Source organism: Hemiscyllium ocellatum, chromosome 8 (genome assembly GCF_020745735.1).
Source record: "Hemiscyllium ocellatum isolate sHemOce1 chromosome 8, sHemOce1.pat.X.cur, whole genome shotgun sequence".
NCBI classification, from domain to species: Eukaryota; Metazoa; Chordata; class Chondrichthyes; order Orectolobiformes; family Hemiscylliidae; genus Hemiscyllium; species Hemiscyllium ocellatum.
The window spans coordinates 65,059,980-65,078,936 of record NC_083408.1 but is presented as its reverse complement, the minus strand read 5'-3'; the positions used below and the strand labels follow the sequence as shown (position 1 = coordinate 65,078,936).

Sequence of the window (18,957 nt, the reverse complement as noted above, 5' to 3'; positions counted from 1 at the left end):
TCCAGTGGCACTTCCTGCCACTTCAGTCACTGCTGCTGGCCAAGGAAGGCTGGATTTTCTTACCCAATCAAAGGGCCCATTCGCAATGGAGAAATCAATTCCTGCCTCCTGCTTTTCTTCACGCTTCATTCCAGACGTGGGAGGCTGAGAGATTCCAGTCAGCCATGGTCTAAATCTCATCCCATCCGCAGCATCAGTCATGGCCCTGCATTGCCTTTAGCTTGGCCTGCTTGTTCACAGATGAGTACAGATTGATTTCAAATGGAAGGGAAGGCAGAAGTGAGTCAGTTCAAGGTGGGAGAGAAGGCTTAACTCGTGTCAATTGGAGGCAGTTAGGCAGGAAGATGTATGTATGGAGAGTATGAAGATAGGCTTCACTGAGACTTCAGTCAGCATGGACTTTGTAAAGCCGGGCTGAAAACTACATGACTGTATAAAATAGCAATATTTTGTAAAGTGCTTTAAGGCCACAGACTTTTATGTTTACATTTAACATATAAAATATAATATATATTAAAGACAAGATGATATTAAACTGGAAAGGGTGCAGAAATAATTTATAAGGATATTACTGAGCCTGGAGTTATAAGGAAAGGCTGGATAGGATGGGACATCTTTCTCTAGAGCATAAGAGGCTGAGGACTTTATAAAAATTTATAAAATCATGAGAGGCATAGATAAGGTGAATAGCAAAGATCTTTTCCCTGGGGTCAGGGAATTCACCACTAGACAGCTTAGCTTTAGGATGTAGGTTTGCTCGCTGAGCTGTAGGTTTGATATTCAGACGTTTCATTACCTGGCTAGGTAACATCATCAGTGCGACCTCCAAGTGAAGCGAAGCTGTTGTCTCCTGCTTTCTATTTATATATTTGTCCTGGATGGGGTTCCTGGGGTTTGTGGTGATGTCATTTCCTGTTTGTTTTCTGAGGGCTTGATAGATGGTATCTAGAGCAATGTGTTTGTTTATGGTGTTGTGGTTGGAGTGCCAGGCCTCTAGGAATTCTCTGGCATGTCTTTGCTTAGCCTGTCCCAGTTTTTTCTGTGTTGTACTCTAGTAAACCTTATACCCTCGAGCACAATAGGAAAAAAAAACTTCCCAGGCTAAGCAAAGATATGCCGAGAATTCCTAGAGGCCTGGCACTTCAACCACAACGCCATAAACAAACACATAGATCTAGATACCATCTTTCAACCCCTCAGAAAACTAACAGGAAATGACATCACCACAAACCCCAGAAACCCCATCCAGGAGAAAGATATAAATAGAAAGCAGGAGACAACAGCTTCGCTTCACTTGCAGGTCACCACTGATGATGTTACCTAGCCAGGTAATGAAACGCCTGGATATCAAACCTACACCCTAAACCTCAATCTGAGCTACAAACCTTCACAAACCTTGCAAACAGCTTTGCTTTTAGGTGAGAGAGAAAAGATTTAAAAGGGACCTGAGGGACAACTTTATATACAGAGGAGGTGCGAATGTGGAATGAACTACCAGAGGAAGTGGTAGAGGTGGGTACAATTACAGTATTTAAAAGACATTTTGACAGATACATCAATAGCAAAGCTTTACAGGGATATGGACCAAACACAGGCAAATGGGACTAGTTCAGTTTAGGAAACCGACAGCATGAACAAAAGGCCTTTTCCCTGCTATATGACTCTATGACCTGAATTTTAATAAATGTTACTAGGCTTCCATATTACGTTGTTTTTCTGACAACAAAGTCATTTTATTTTTCTAGAGTAATCTTTTAATTATGTATATCATTTGCAAGGTATAGGCATTACTGGCAAACCCAATCTTTGTTGCCCATCCCTAATTGCCCTTGAGAAGGCGGTGACAAATTAAAATGGGGTCACATTTGAAAATAATTTGTTAAACATGCACTTCATCCAGAAAGGTAATATTGTTTGTTAGGTATGGATTTCATTCTGTGTTACATTTACTAACTGCTCTGAATCCTGAAGTGCTGGCATCACTTTGACAATTTTCTACAAATACGGTGGTCTACAAACTTGACAGTAACAAGCAGTAAGGAAAGAGAAAGCTAATGTTTCACCCAATTGAAATAGCCTAGAAATGTGAATCTCACTACAGATTTAAAAGCGCTATAGTTATATGTTTCCCTGTCCCAAAAAAAAACTGATTTTCCTTCCTTCACAGAACTGTTTTGATGCAGAATGAGGCTATTTAAAAATCACCAAGTATCAATTTAGCAAGTTTGTTGCAGGCTTTCTTTCCATTGGCTCAAGAAAATATTCTTGTGCAATTTTATGTTGCCCACCTCATTACCTATAGTTTGAGTTTCTTGCCATCAGCATCATATGTAAAGCACAGTCATGGACGAGTTCAAATGCTGCAAGCCACAAATTGCACAGTTCTATAATGGGAAGAATTGCTCCAGAGATGGCCAAAACAACAAGCTGGCATCCCACTTCACTAGCAATGTTTGAAGCACATGGTGATTGGTATGGTGCACAGAAGGGACAATTCCTCAGGATTGTCAGAGGAAACCCTGTTAACTCTGGTTTTGTCTTTGATTGCATAGTTGTGATCTATTGCCTGTCTGCCTATAGGTTTGTAATTCTGGTGCAATCACCTGCTATACATGTGTACACCTAGTTCTCATCTTTATGGATGCACAATAGTGACTTCAGCCACTGCTCAAATTTTGAAAGCCAGAGTTCAAGTTTGGCAACTGGTTACAAAGCAATATAGAAACAAAAGGAAATAGGAACAAGAGTAGGCCACCTGGACCTTCAAGCTGCTGCACCATTCAATATGATCATCGCTGATCATGGAAGCTAGAGACATGATTGCTGGGCCTCTTACTGAGATATTTGTATCATCGATAGTCACAGGTGAGGTGCCGGAAGACTGGAGGTTGGCAAATGTGGTGCCACTGTTTAAGAAGGGCGGTAAAGACAAGCCAGGGAACTATAGAACGGTGAGCCTGACCTCAGTGGTGGGCAAGTTGTTGGAGGGAATCCTGAGGGACAGGATGTACATGTATTTGGAAAGGCAAGGACTGATTAGGGATAGTCAACATAGCTTTGTGAGTGGAAAGTCATGTCTCACAAACTTGATTGAGTTTTTTGAAGAAGTAACAAAGAAGATTGATGAGGGCAGAGCAGTAGATATGATCTATATGGACTTCAGTAAGGCATTCGACAAGGTTCCCCATGGGAGACTGACTAGCAAGGTTAGATCTCATGGAATAAAGGGAGAACTAGCCATTTGGATACAGCATTGGCTCATAGGTAGAAGACAGAGGGTGGTGGTGGAGGGTTGTTTTTCAGACTGGAGGCCTGTGACCAATGGAGTGCCACAAGGATCGGTGCTGGGCCCTCTACCTTTTGTCATTTACATAAATGATTTGGATGCGAGCATAAGAGGTACAGTTAGTAAATTTGCAGATGACACCAAAATTGGAGGTGTAGTGGACAGCGAAGAGGGTTACCTCAGATTACAACAGGATCTGAACCAGATGGGCCAATGGGCTGAGAAGTGGCGGATGGAGTTTAATTCAGATAAATGCAAGGTGCTGCATTTTGGGAAAGCAAATCTTAGCAGGACTTATACACTTAATGGTAAGGTCCTTGGGAGTGTTGCTGAACAAAGAGACCTTGGAGTGCAGGTTCATAGCTCCTTGAAAGTGGAGTCACAGGTAGATAGGATAGTGAAGAAGGCGTTTGGTATGCTTTCCTTTATTGGTCAGAGTATTGAGTACAGAAGTTTGGAGGTCATGTTGTGGCTGTACAGGACATTGGTTAGGCCACTGTTGGAATATTGTGTGCATTTCTGGTCTCCTTCCTATCGGAAAGATGTTGTGAAACTTGAAAGGGCCCAGAAAAGATTTACAAGGATGTTGCCAGGGTTGGAGGATTTGAGCTATAGGAAGAGGCTGAACAGACTGGGGCTGTTTTCCCTGGAGTGTCGGAGGCTGAGGGGTGACCTTATAGAGGTTTACAAAATTATGAGGTGCATGGATAGGATAAATAGACAAAGTCTTTTCCCTGAGATCGGGGAGCCCAGAACTAGAGGGCATAGGTTTCGGGTGAGAGGGATAAGATATACGTGTATGGAATGAGCTGCCAGAGGATGTGGTGGAGGCTGGTACAATTGCAACATTTAAGAGGCATTTGGATGGGTATATGAATAAGAAGGGTTTGGAGGGATATGGGCCGGGTGCTGGCAGGTGGGACTAGATTGGGTTGGGATATCTGGTTGGCATCAACAGGTTGGACCAAAGGGTCTGTTTCCATACTGTACATCTCTATGACTCTAACTCTGTTCCTGCTTTCTCTCTGTATCCTTTCATCCCCTTACCCCTAAAGAATATACCTAACTCTTTGAAATCGTTAAAGGTTTTGGCCTCAATCATTTTCTTTGGCAGAGAATTCCACAGGTTCACCACTCTTTGTGTGAAGAAATTTCTCCTTGTCTCAGTCCTAAATAGCGTACCCCATAACCTTTAGACTGTGTCCCCAGTCATCAGGAACATCTTCCTTGTGTTTGCCCACTCTAAGCTTGTTAGAATTCTATATGATTCCTGTCTTTCTTCTAAATGGTTCCTGCCAATGTGTTTGTCTGGGGTGAGTGGCATGTCCATGATTTCACACATACCACAGGTTTTACATTCCACTTTGCCCTTCTGATCTGTCATCCTATAACCCAAACAATTTATTGCCCTTAAAGTAAGTATGGACCTACTTTGAAAAATAACAAGCTATTTCCCAGAAAAATAAAGAAAGAAAGATACTTAAACACAAATTAAATACCCAACTTCCACTTCTTAGATTGGAAATACTAACCAGAAATGCTCACCAATCAGCAGCTTTACCTGCACTTTAGAATCCCCACTGTGTGGAAACAGGCCGTTCAGCCAACAAGTCCACACTAACCCTCCGAGAAGCATCCCACCTAGACCCATTCCCTTACATTTACCCCTGATTCATGTACCAAACCTAAACATCCCAAAACACAATGGGCAATTTAGTATGGCTAATTCACCTGACCTGCAAATCTTTGGATTGTGGGAGATAACTGGAAGTAAACCCACACAAACACGGGGAAGAATGTGCAAACTCCATATAGACAGTTACCTGAGGATGGAATCGAACCTGGGTCCCTGGGTCTGTGAGGCAGCAGTGCTAACCACTGAGCCACCATGCTGCCACATGTGATATCTTTTGGCTTAGTCCAGACAGGCCCCTCAGTCCATGCCTGATTATTTCTCTGCTCACCCTTCATTCTGGAGTGTTCAACCTTATTTAAAGTACCTCTTCCCTTCTGCCACAGTGATCCACTCTGACCGAAATTCTAGACTTAGTCTCACACTGGTGAAGTCTCTCACTATCTGCGATCTCAAAAACTTTATAGAATCCCATGAAAGCTAAAAAGCTGAAACATCTATTTTCTCTGAACAATTTCTAGAAGACTTTCTCTTCAAATCCTGAAGAAACCACATCTGGAAATATTTTAAAAGATACAGCTGTATGTGCCTCATGACAACCGTCTGTGTTGAACGGTCCCTTTATGTGGACAAGGATGCCAGATAGTAGCAATCTATAAAATTTCATAATTTATTCCTTTTATTCTACAGGAATTAACTGTTTTAGACAAAAATGCACCACCCTCCCCTCCTCCAAGAAGTTCTTCCTGCAGAGAATGCTTCCTTATTTTTTCCATAACGTATTGTTTGAGTGTGATTGTGGGATAATTTAGCAGGGTAAATATTTCAATATTTCCAACTGTGTGTCGATGAGCTTTATATTTTTGTTAAATAGCTTGTTATTATAATTTGCTATTTGTTAAAGATTGATGTTTTTTACGGAACCTTATGTGGACAAAATATACCTTTGGCCATATTGGTAGTCACACTGGTATTTAGAAGTCTGAAAGTCAAACCAAATGCCATTCACCAGGGCTTAATTAGTTCTGCCGTTTTCTGCTTCAAAGTGGCATTGTCTCTAGCTTTCACCTCCTTTCTGGTCAATGTTTGATGAGGTTAGGAAAGGGTTGGTGTTTGGTTGCTGTCTCCCATGGACTGGTCCCATCAGTATGTAAGTTAATTATGCATCTGTGAAATAAACATGGGGCTTGAATTTTGGGGTCCTGCCAAGGCCTTAATCAGAGTTGTGGATGGGGCCAGGGGTTTGGGGGGAGTTGTGGAGGTCGGGGATGGGTGGCACAGTGTTAGACATAGTTCTGGTTGTAATACTGGCTTCTCAGGCTCCATCCTGCCTTCGACTATTAACACAAAGGAAGAACAGGGATACCAACATTTGACCAGCATGGCTTATTAACAGCCACTTACAGCAAATTAAAGGAGATCAACTGGGATTTTCTCCCATGTTGCCACAAGCAAACGGGGTCAGTTTAAATGCCTGAAGATGCTATTAGGCACAGGGGGGGGAGCTGCATACAAGGCAGTTCTGCAGGCCCTCACTGTCAGCCCCCCCCCAAGCTTCCCCAACTATCACTGTGTGTCACAATGGTCACATTTTAGTTAAAATATTGCAAATGGGCATCTCCACTGAGCATTTCTGGTTCATGGTAGCTTCCATATTTTGAGACTTCTAGAAATTTCTTGTCAGGTCAGCACTTGTTGACAGGTTGACACTTGTTAACAGTTCTTGACAAGTTAGACATTTCCTTGGGGTTTATGCACCATTTCTGCTCAATGTACTCCACAGTTAACTGCCTCAAAAAGCGCCTGACCACCACCCTCAAAGGATATTGGATTTACCCCCATTATCCCACACAGGATTCTGGGTCCATGTTTGCAGGGTTACCTCAACACACCAAAGAGGTACCCTAGCTATTATAAAAAGAAATGATGAGAAAAAAACAGTTTTTACCTGATCTAATCTCCACACTTCAAGTTTCACAATCCAGACATTCCAAAATCCCATTTCAGCGAAGTGGCTGATCAGTTAAGTGCCAGCTGCCTCATGAACTACACATGTGTGAAGCATGGACTGTCCAATCTACCTCAAAATATGGTAAGGTCAACTTCGGGAGCTAGACTTGTCATTCTCTTAAAAATTCCTGCATTTTCCCCAAGATAGAGGCTTTTACCATCCCGATGAAAACCTAAGCCTGAATCTCCCTCCCTGATCAAAATGATATGTATGGCTTATAAGCCAAAAGGTATGAATAAATTATGGAATGTCGTTCTGAAAAGGAAACACTGCACATAAGAGGTAATCACCTTGTCACAAATGTTTTGAAGATTAAATTTCAAATTTGTCTAAACATCTAAATCAGTTGCTATAAAGCCCAGGATAAATTACAGTTCAAAAACACTGGTTATCAGAACAATAATAGAGAGAAATGGACAGGCAAAAGCAAGGGAGATGGGATGGAAGAGAAGAAAAATTGAGATAGAAGCAAAAAAAGAAGAAACAGACATTTGCCAGCACCCTCAGTGACAGGAAGTTAGAATTGTTGTTACTAAAAAGATCCAGTTAGTAAAAATAGTGAAGCTGTCAGGAATGACTTAATTCAATGGTTTAGATTTAGTTTGAAGGGTAACACTGAGTAATCAAGCCCTCAATAGCTGTAAAGATATAAACGTAATCACTTTTCTCCAACAAAATTAAGCTGAAAATGTGGCCTAAGGTAAAACAGTATGTTATTAAAGATAAATAAAAGTTTCTAAATGTTTCAATTTCTCTTTTACATTGACCTATTTTGTTTTATTTAGGATGAAGATCCTCCCAGTGAGGGACAAGTAATTTCAAAGACACACAAAGGATTGCAAAAATACTCACTTGGCACAATGTTGGCACAAGTCAGTCAAGGTCCATATGCTCCACAAGAAATACATCATCCTGAGGTAAAAATAAAGAGTTACTTCTAATAAGATTTGTTCTGGTAATTTAGCTGGTACTTCAATACTGTAGCAAAATAGAACCAAGGTGGGATTGCAAAAATTGGGCAACATGGAACATCAATTCTCCTGCTCCTCGGATGCTGCCTGACCTGCTGTGCTTTTCCAGCACCACATGCTTGACTCTGATCTCCAGCATCTGCAGTCCTCACTTAGACCACAACTGGAATACTTACAATTTCGATCTCCTCACATGGTGGGTGGTATAATGTTTTGAAAATGATTCATAGGAGAGTTTTGAGAATTATTCCAGGCTAGAAGAACCTTAGTTAGTCAGTTAGGCTAAAGGAGAAAGATTGATTCGCTTTGTGTAAAAAGTAGGAAGAGAGTGGACACATTGGACCTTTGAGCTTTCTCCTTCAATCACATCGCTCATGCTGATCCTCTGCAAGAACACCACCTTCCTGCATTATCCCCATATCATTTAATTCCCATTGTATTGTAATTCCAGTGCCTTTCTAGGATAATCCCAGAATTTTAGTAAATTGAAGTCAGCTTGTAATGTTCCTGGATATTATAAGGGTTCAGGTAAAAGTTCCACAGTGAGGGTTTACAGAGCCAGGTTCTACAGCTTATGATAAAACTTGGGAAAAAAGACAGATAATAAAATCTTATTTCTAGTAAAGAATTCAGTTTTATGTCTTAGTTAATACAATAAAAAATATTTAAGTGAGACATCCATCAAATATTGAAATAACATATAACATTATAACCTTAATTTCCCAAGTTTTTTGAATAAGATTGATGAGGGCAGAGCAATAGAAATGATCTATATGGACTTCAGTAAGGCATTCAACAAAGTTCCCCATGGGAGATCTCACAAAATACAGAAAGAACTAGCCATTTGGATACAGAACTGGCTCAAAGGTAGAAGACAGAGGGTGGTGGTGACAGGTTGTTTTTCAGACTGGAGACCTGTGACCAGTGGAGTGCCACAAGGATCGATGCTGGGCCCTCTACTTTTGCCATTTACATAAATTATTTGGATGCGAGCATAAGAAGTACAGTTAGTAAGTTTGCAGGTGGCACCAAAATTGGCAGTGTAGTGGACAACAAAGAGGGTTACCTCCGATTACAACAGGATCAGATGGACCAATGGGCTGAGAAGTGGCAGATGGAGTTTAATTCAGATAAATGCGAGGTGCTGCATTTTGGGAAAGCAAATCTTAGCAGGACTTATACACTTAATGGTAAGGTCCTTGGGAGTGTTGCTGACCAAAGAGACCTTGGAGTGCAGGTTCATAGCTCCTTGAAAGTGGAGTCGCAGGTAGATAGGATAGTGAAGAAGGCATTTGGTATGCTTTCCTTTATTGGTCAGAGTATTGAGTACAGAAGTTTGGAGGTCATGTTGCGGCTGTACAGGACATTGGTTCGGCCACTGTTGGAATATTGCGTGCAATTCTGGTCTCCTTCCTATTGGAAAGATGTTGTGAAACTTGAAAGGGTTCAGAAAAGGTTTACAAGGATGTTGCCAGGGTTGGTGGATCTGAGCTACAGAGAGAGGCTGAACAGGCTGGGGCTGCTTTTCCTGGAGCGTTGGAGGCTGAGGGGTGACCTTATAGAGGTTTACAAAATTGAGGGGCATGGATAGGATAAATAGGCAAAGTCTTTTCCCTGGGGCTGGGGAGTCCAGAACTAGAGGGCATAGATTCAGGGTGAGAGATGAAAGATATAAAAGACACCTCAGGGGCAACTTTTTCACGCAGAAGGTGGTACGTGTATAGAATGAGCTGCCAGAGGAAGTGGTGAAGGCAGATACAATTGCAACATTTAAGAGGCATTTGGATGGGTATATGAATAGGAAGGGTTTGGAGGAATATGGGCCAGGTGCTGGCAGGTGGGATTAGTTTGGGTTGGGATATCTGGTCGGAATGGACAGGTTGGACCGAAGGGTCTGTTTCCATGCTATACGCTTCTATGACTCTAAGTAAGTGAGATTCATCTAAGCTGTTTCAGCACATCTGCCTGGCCCTGTTTCCTCTGCTATACGTAAAGTGGACCTTTGGGTTACATAATTAATTTCTCACATATAATTTTAATGAGGTCCTTTTTGCTCCAGATTTGGTCTTGATCATTATTAGTTTCCCCAAAAGACAACCTTCTTTAATTCTTAAAGAAATGTGTAACTGTCACATTCCACTTAGTCAAGGTCTCACATATCCCAGGAAAGTGCTCTTGGCTGAATGGTTATGCTTCCTCAAAATCTTTTTTCAGTCAAGGGACTGTGTTATAAAATTAGAATATGTTCCTGAACTGTAAAATTTTCTATGTGAATGTGATTTAGTTATTAGTTCCTACTTCGTGCTATTTTCCTGGGTGAGGGGGAAAAATGTACGTCTTTCTGGTTAATCTTCTTTATTCTTATGCTCAAAACCCTTTAGCTTTAGGCCTGTGTACATATAGAAGCAAGCTGATTGAGGATTTTAAAATAATGAAAGAGGCTGCATAGCAAAACAATTGATAAATAATTCCAGTTCGACAGATTGGTGAAGACCAGCAATATCCAGTTAAACCACAAGGAAATAGAAATAGACAGGCTATTGGGTCGTAAACCTTGAGTATACGTTGCCAACTGGTACAGTGGGTTCTTCTTCTCCACTCATCTTCAAGAGAGAGCTATACCAATTCTTGACTGAGATATAGATTTAATGGTAAAAAATGTCCGCTGATCAGCAGATTTCCAAACTTAGCAATTCAGAGATCAGATGTTTTAAATACATGTGCCAAGCTTGAGAATGAGACTAGCATACAGGGTTTGAAAGAAGAAAAAAATCTCTACTCATCCCCAAGTCTGAAACTGGTCAAAGTCGAAATTCCTTGGCTTTGTTTTAATCCTTATTACTTAGCGAGCCAGTCTATCCCACACACTATAGACTTTTATCTGCTGTCTAATACTACATAATTGAAAGAATCTGCCGCCAAAGCATTCATCGCTGGGCTAAAATGTTTTATGACCAATCTAATGGCCTCTCCTTGATTCATATCTCCATCTTTTTTCTGAATCTACTCTTTTTTTGTATTTAATTTCAAATTAATTAATTCTATTAATATCATTTGGAAATCACACCTGAAACATTAATTAATTACACGCTGCACATTTCTGGAGTTCATTCTTTCATTGTAATTCACAAATACTCTTTGAGTCTCAAAGTTGTCCAAAGAATTTTTGTCCTCATTTTTCTTGGTTAAAAGTCTTCTTTCTTACTGTCACTTGTGACCTATATCTAGACTTTAAAATGTGTTGCTGGAAAAGCGCAGCAGGTCAGGCAGCATCAAAGGAACAGGAAACGTCGATTCTCCTGTTCCTTTGATGCTGCCTGACCTGCTGCACTTTTCCATCAACACATTTTTAAGTTCTGATCTCCAGCATCTGCAGTCCTCACTTTTTCTTCTATCTAGACTGTCTTGCCAGCCCATTTACATTGAATCTGCTACTTTCTATCATATGGCTTATTGCTACTGAAAACGAATACCTTCCAAGGATTTTTTTATGTTTCTGATGTTTGTTCAAGCAGTGTATGTTTATCTGCAAATTTAACTCCTGTCAAAAACTAGAAGCTTGTCTAAATTTGGTACTTTGACACAGACGAATAACTTAAATCCCAGCAGAGATCTGGGAATTTCCAGATAAAATTTATGCCATCTTGCATACCTCCCAGTGAATTCCATTATCACCATTCTTACTGAATTTGTCAAAATCTGACCATGCCTGATAAACTGGATCATCAGGTTAATCAATTTAATTCATGCAAGTTAATAGTTTGTCCAACTGTTCATATGTGTCTCCAAATCTTCAGTTTCCAATTCCAAAAACCTTCTCATCCTGCTTTTGTGTGGCAGCAAAAGAGCCAAGGTCATACTTTGTTTCTTCTTCAGTAAATATGTACAGCAGTTCCACATGGTTACTTCAGTTTTAAACTGGCCATAATTTTTCACATCAAAAACAGGTGGGGAATCATATCCCATTATTTTAGATTTTGAATCAGCCATGTCTTTGATGTCTTCTTCAGATTACTGTTTGGTTAGAATTAAACATGTTTTTTAATCTTCGCTTTACAAATGGCTAAGCTATTCTCTGCTAGCATTGAGAGACACCAGGCTAAAGGTTGGTGTGACAGAATCCAGGCATATACTTTGAGTCAGAGATTTATTCCAGTCCACACACTGGACAAATCCAAAATACTTATTACCTGTATCTCATGCACCAGTTCTCACCCAATTTTCACTTTCTCTCTAATTCCATTTTGTCTGAGGCATCTCTTCCAGACCTTAGTAGATAGAGTTAAATAGATTAGATTAGATTAGATTAGATTACTTACAGTGTGGAAACAGGCCCTTCGACCCAACAAGTTCACACCGACCCGCCGAAGCGTAACCCACCCGGACCCATTCCCCTCCACCTAACACCATGGGCAATTTAGCATGGCCAATTCAGCTAACCTACACATTTTTGGACTGTGGGAGGAAACCGGAGCACCAGGAGGAAACCCACACAGACACGGGGAGAATGTGCAGGTAAATAGAGTGTTAAAGTTGTAATTTAGGACGAGTATTTGCTTGGTGCATTTGCAAGTTGTGATTTGGAAGCCTGACAGTAGTGCTTTCTGCTCTGACTATCTAGACAGCTGGAATAATGGAGATGATTTGATACTGGGTGCACCTTTGTGGATCTAGAAGGATGCATTCTCGAGATAAACAATTGACCAATTTAGAAGATCAATTGTCATTTGGGGCAATTTGAATTTGAGCAGCGACTGCGGGAAATTAAAAGCAATATCCTCAAAAGAGATGAGCTCAAATTCCTGGAAGGAATGAGGAAGACAGTTTTTAAGGATTCTGTGACTTGCAGTGATCATTGATGTCTGTGTGAGTTGCTGAGAAATTAATGGCTGTGCATTTAATGTGCAGTTAATAGTTTGTTTGACCACACTATGCCTTTTAATTCATGTTTCCTTGGTAATTTTGTATGATAGGTACAAGATAGAGAGTATTGAGCTTTTAGTTGTCTCTTGTATAAGTGAAAATCTTCTGATCATGTAAAACAAAATCTTCTGATGGTATTGTATTTTGTGCCTTTATTCTCTTTGTAAGTATCAAGGATTTCAAATTTCACCTGCTTAAAAAAAATACTTGTCCCCAAACTGGATTGTAACCAAATTGGAGAATCTTAACCAGGACTGTAGCAGTGCACTTACAGTTTAAAAATATAATTCCTGCCACTAAACTATCAGAACAAATGATTAAGTTGCTTATGGCATAGTGGGTGTTAATTTAACACTCATACAGGATCTTTGCTCCCTTCTTACTGCAGATATAAAATGTCAAAAGATAAAATTTATACAGCAATGTTGATTGCAATGTTCAAATTTCTCAATAGAAAATATATCATAGCTGCAGGCTCCTGCAGGTAACAGCATTCTTCTTTTAATTCTGGACTTTAGCTAGCAATGGAAAGTTTCGTTTTCACCACATCAATGGTGGTAGAGCAGCTTGCCCATTCCCAGTGTACATTCTATTACTTTCAAACGGATGAAAATTAGGTGGGGAATCTGCTCCACTGTATCACCATCCAAACCATGATGGTGAAAGTTTAGTATATTGATTTGCAGATAAGCAATGTCCTTTTGATTATAGTTACATTTTCTGAATTAACATAATTTGTTCTGTGCACTTTTGTCATTGAGATAGACCCAAGTTCAGAGCACAATTTGATCTTTTATTGATTACCACCAACAAACAAAACTTATAAACGTTTGTGTGGCCGTTGGCCAAAAATACTGTGTTTGCAAACTGATTTGGTAATGTCTTACACGTATCACATTTAGGAAACAGTCTGATCACACTGATATCCTTTATCTGAAAAACTCCAGACCAACTGTTTGTTAGATAAAGGATATTTTTGGTTTTTGGATACACTTAGACCAGTCGGGAGTGTCTGTATCTTCAAACCTGTTTCTGCCTCCAGCTAAAAATCTGCTTCAGCTTCCTTGTTTCAATTGCCAATCACATCCTGATCCTAAACTGTCTTCAGTGCTATTGACACAACAGGACATTCATTTGCCTGGATTTACTAGGCTGTTGCTACTTTAGACAAGCAACTTTGTTTGCTTGGAAAATCAAAAATGATGGAGGTTCGAGTGACTTAAAAAAAAGTAATGTGCAATTTACCAATCTGAAAGATGTGCTCTGGAGGAGTAGAATTTTTTTTTAGTTATTGAAAACATAAGAATACACTAAAATGCATAGCAAAATTCTACTGATGAAAGCGTATAGTTCCACTCGAGCCCTATGGAAAAACAACTTTGATTTTAGGTCCATTTAGGCCAAGTCTTTCTTCAAAGGGCCTGAACTCAGCGGGTCTATTCAGGTCTGCTTTTGAAAAGACCTTCAGTTCTTAGATCTTCTTGATTTTCGGACATGCAGATAAAGGATACCTGATCTGTATTTTTTTTTCCCAAGAGTTAGGGTTTAGATATATTACTCTGACCATATGTACAACTATTCCTCCCAGGCAGATGTGTGCATGTTAACTAATTGGGAAATATTTGATCACGTTCTACAAAAATTGACAGAATTCTCTCTGATAAATCATCGAGTAAAATATCACCAATTTATAATAAATTTGAAATACTGTACCCATGGTTACTCAAGATGTTAAGCTTTGCATCACTTACTGTAGTTTCCCCGAATTATACATGTACATCCATATTTGTTTTGCCGTACAGGACTCTGATGATGACAGCAGCACAGGACAGATCAGTGAAGGCCAGATGCCCAAATTTACTGGAGCAGCAGAAAGCATCCTGACTGGACAAGCACAATACAGAAGTTCTCGATCAATGAATAGAGGCTCAAGCTTAACAGGAAGAGGACGCTCACCATCACCGGGACAGTTTGATATTCAACAAGGTAATTAGTAGACGATAGTTATCTCTTCAACAAAGGGAGTTGACATTTATCCTGATATGATCTAGCTGGGAAAAATATCTAGTTTGTTTAATGCAAACTAGATCATTGAGCTGAACAAGAGTTTTTTTTTTCTGTGCCATGAGACCAATAGTTGAAATCACTCCTCTTATTCACACTTTAGAAGTATTATCCCCTATTGCTTAGATTGTCTGACATCCTATGGCACTTTCCAGATAAGAGATGTGGCTGAAGACTTGCAATTGTTGTGTGCTAATTTATTAGTGTCTTCATGGAGACAGCAATTGCTGGGTACTCCATTTTTCCCTCTGCTTCCAGTAAGTAAATAGTTGACATGTGCTTTGAGTTTTCCCCCTTTGAAAGCATATCATGAGCTTGTCCTTCATTTTACTCCATTTCTGTCTTTTTCACTTGAAAGCGCCATCTCATTCATGGCACTGTCCAATGGCAAACTGCACACGCCCCAATGCATTCTTCATATGTGACCATAAACAACAACTATCTGCTGAAGTTATGACTTCACAAGAAATACTTGTCAATTCTGTCTTCACCCAATATCCACTCAGGTGCATTTGACCTCAAGTCATCGCAATTGAGAGAAGAAGTCATGACTTTTTGGTTATTTCTTCTTGCACCTGGATTTAAGTTCGACTATCAGGCACAATTACAATATAGAATAGAACCAAATTTGCTCCTATTTGCTATGTTATCTCACATTGAAATCCTGTTACAAGGTTCATGAGAACCTTGGTAGCACAGTGGCTCTGTGGTTAGCACTGCTGCCTCACAGCAGCAGGGACCCAGGTTCGATTCCAGCCTTGGGCAACTGTTTGTATGGAGTTTGCACATTCTCCCCGTGTCTGTGTGGGTTTCCTCCGGGTGCTCCAGTTTCCTCCCACAGTCCAAAGATGTGCAGGCCAGGTGAATTGGCCATTCTAAATTGCCCATAGTGTTAGGTGCATTAGTCAGAGGGAAATGGGTCTGGGTGGGTTACTCTTTGGAGAGTCAGTGTGAACTTTTTGGGCCGAAGGGCCTGTTTCCACACTGTAGGTAATCTAATCTAATCTAATCAAAAGAAATAGGAGCAGGAGAATGGCTATTCAACCTACTGAGCCTGCTCTCTCATTCCTTTAATTATGATTGATCTGATTGTGGCTTTGACCCTACATTCCTGCCTCCCACCAGCCCCCTCTATTTTTGTCTCGATCATCAATTAACAATCGAGTCTTGCAGCCTTGAATATGTTCAACGGCCTAGCCTTCATTACTTTCAATGAAAGAGCTTCCAAAACTTAATGACGTTCTGAGAGATGAAATGCTTTTCGTCTCCATCTTAAATAAGAGACTCGTTATTTTTTAAAATTCTGTCCTTATTTCCAGAATCCTAATTCTGCTTGTTCTTTTCAGAAAAAACTTCATTATGAGGTGTTCATGTTGGGTATTATGTGTATAAATAAAACTGGCAGTCCTACAAAACTGCTGTTTCCTCTTAGGTAAGTCTGATGCAAATCTGTAAGAAATGAATTTACTCAAAAGATAATCGAAGAACATTTTAATATTTACATTGAAACATTTCTGGAAATTTCACCTAAATTATATTCTTCTTCCTTGGCCCTCATCTAAGCTATGTTTGGTGAATTTTACTCATGCATTGTTGGTTTCAGATAAACTTATAACAGTTTGGTAATATTTAATCTTGTTTATTCTTCTTCAAATAACAGTACTGTTGCTTATTTTTTTCAATCAAATTCATGAAGAAGCAAGTATTAATCAACAAATTGGAGTTGATCTACTTTATTTCTAGTCTTCTGACAATAACATTTAACCCATATAAAATTAAGTTTTTTGATAGCAAGGAACTACAATCAAATAATATTAGAATAATTGTTTTGAACTAATATGCTGCATGAATGACATTGATGACAAATGCCATAAGTTGGATCATTGTGCTGACTGGTTTTTCAGCCATGAATTTACATCATAGTTCTGGAAAATAATGGCAGCAAGTGTAGCAGCAGATCAGGAGAGTTGCAATCTTTGTTACTGCTGCTATTCACAATGACCATAAGATATAGGAACAGAAGTTAGGGTGTTCAGCCCATTGAGTCTGCTCGGTTATTCAATCATGGCTGATAAGTTTTTCAAGCCCATTCTCCCACCTTCTCCCCATAACCCTTGATCCCCTTGACAAAAAATAACCTATCTAATTCTGTCTTAAATATACTCAAGGTCCTGGCCTCTACAGCCTTCTGTGGCAGTGAATTCCAGAGATTCACCACTCTCTGGCTAAAGAAGTTCCTCCTTATCACCATTCTAAAAGGTTTTCGCTTTACTGCAAGGCTGTTCCCTCGCGCCCTAGTTTCTCCTACCAATGAAAACATCTTCCCAAATCCAATCAGTCCAGGCCATCAGTATTCTCTAAGTTTCAATTAGATTTCTGTTCCTCTTTCTAAACTCCATTGAGTATAGCCCCAGTCCTCAAACATTCCTCGTATGTTAAGCATTTTGTTCCTGGGACCATTCTCATGAACCTCCTTTGAACATGCTCCAGGGCCAGTACATCCTTCCTGAGATATGGGGAAAGTGAGGACTGCAGATGGTGTAGATCAGAGTCGAAGAGTGTGGTGCTGAAAAAGCTCTGCAGGTCAGGAAGCATCCAAGAATCAGGAGAATCGACATTTCAGGCATACGCCTTTCATCAGGAATGAAGCTTGTGGGGTGGGGGGGGGGGTGCTGAGAGATAAATGGGAGGGGAGGGTGAGGCAGAGGCTGGAGGGAAGGTAGCTGGAAATGCGATAGGTAGATGATGTGGGGGAGGGTGATAGGTTGGTGAGCAGATGGGTGGAAAGGAAGATGAACAGGTCAAAAAGGTGGTGCTGAGTTGGAGACTTGGGACTGGGATAAGGTGGGGGAAGAGGAAATGAGGAAACTAGTGAAATCCACTTTGATACCGTGTAGTTGCAGGGTCCCAAGGCGGAATATGAGGCGTTCTTCCTCCTGGTGTCTGGTGGTTAGGGCTTGGCGATGAAGGAGGCCCAGGATCTGCATGTCCTTGCTGGAGTGGGAGTGGGAGGGAGAGTTAAAGTGTTCGGCCATGAGGCGGTGGAGTTGGTTGGTGTGGGTGTCCAGGGGACCTTTTCTGAAACAATCTGCAAGTTGGCATCCTGTGTCCCCAATGTTGAAGGAACCACAACAGATGCAAAGGATAGAGTAGATAATGTGTGCAGAAGTACAGACAAACTTCTGTCAGATGTGGAAGGATTCTTTGGGGCCTTCGACAGAGGTGAGGGGGGATATGGAGCCCAGAACTGCACACAATACTTCAAATGTGGTCTGACCAGAACCTTATAAAGCCTTAGAAGTACATCACTGCTTTTGCTAATTCAGCTTGCAAGTTTACCTTGAGAGAATCCTGGACTAGAACTCTCACGATTCTTTGAACTTCAGACCCCTGAATTTTCTCCCCATTTAGAAAATGTCCTCAATACTACCTGTTCCTCTATCTATCTTTGCAAATTTAGCCAGAATGCCAACAGTTCCTTCATCTAGATTATTAATGAGTAAAGTGAAAAGTTGTGGTCCCAACATGGATCCTTGCAGAACACCATTTATCACTGGCTGCAATCCTGAGAAAGACCCTTTATCCCCACTCTCTGCTTTCTGCCAGACAGCAAATCTTCTGTCCATTCTTGTACTTTACCTCAAACAATATGGGTCCTTATCTTGCTCAGCATCCTCCTGTGCGGCATCTTGTGAAAGGCCTTTTGATGTCCAGGCAAATAAAATCCATTGAATGTCTTTGGTCTGTCCTGCTCATTACTTCCTCAAAGAATTCTAGCAAACTTATCAGGCATGACCCCACCTTGAAACCATGCTGACTTTGCCCTATTTTACCAAACACTTCCAAGTATTCAGAAATCCATTCTTCACAATGGACTCCAAAATCTTACCAACGACCACGACCCATCTTTTGCCGTACTCCCTTTTTAATCCAGGGTGTCACATTAGTGATTTTCCAGTCCTTTGTTACCCTCCTTGACTCCTGAAAGATCACCACTAACACCTTTTCAGCTATCTCCTATAGAACTCTGGGGTGTAGTCCATCTGGTCCAGGTTATTTATCCACCTTC

The 18,957-nt window shown here is 40.5% G+C and overlaps 1 protein-coding gene across 3 annotated transcripts in view; it reads left to right on the top strand.

Moving 5' to 3' along the window:
• kiaa0586 (KIAA0586 ortholog) overlaps positions 1-18,957 on the top strand; it is a 533,649-nt gene that overhangs the window by 447,124 nt on the left and 67,568 nt on the right. For 2 of the 3 annotated variants that reach the window (XM_060829108.1, XM_060829107.1), the window contains exons 28-29: positions 7,716-7,847; positions 14,627-14,810. In XM_060829108.1, coding sequence (XP_060685091.1) covers positions 7,716-7,847; positions 14,627-14,810 — 316 coding nt within the window. Of the gene's footprint in view, positions 1-7,715; positions 7,848-14,626; positions 14,811-18,957 lie in introns of those variants that run through there. The other variant, XM_060829109.1, reaches the window with a different exon arrangement.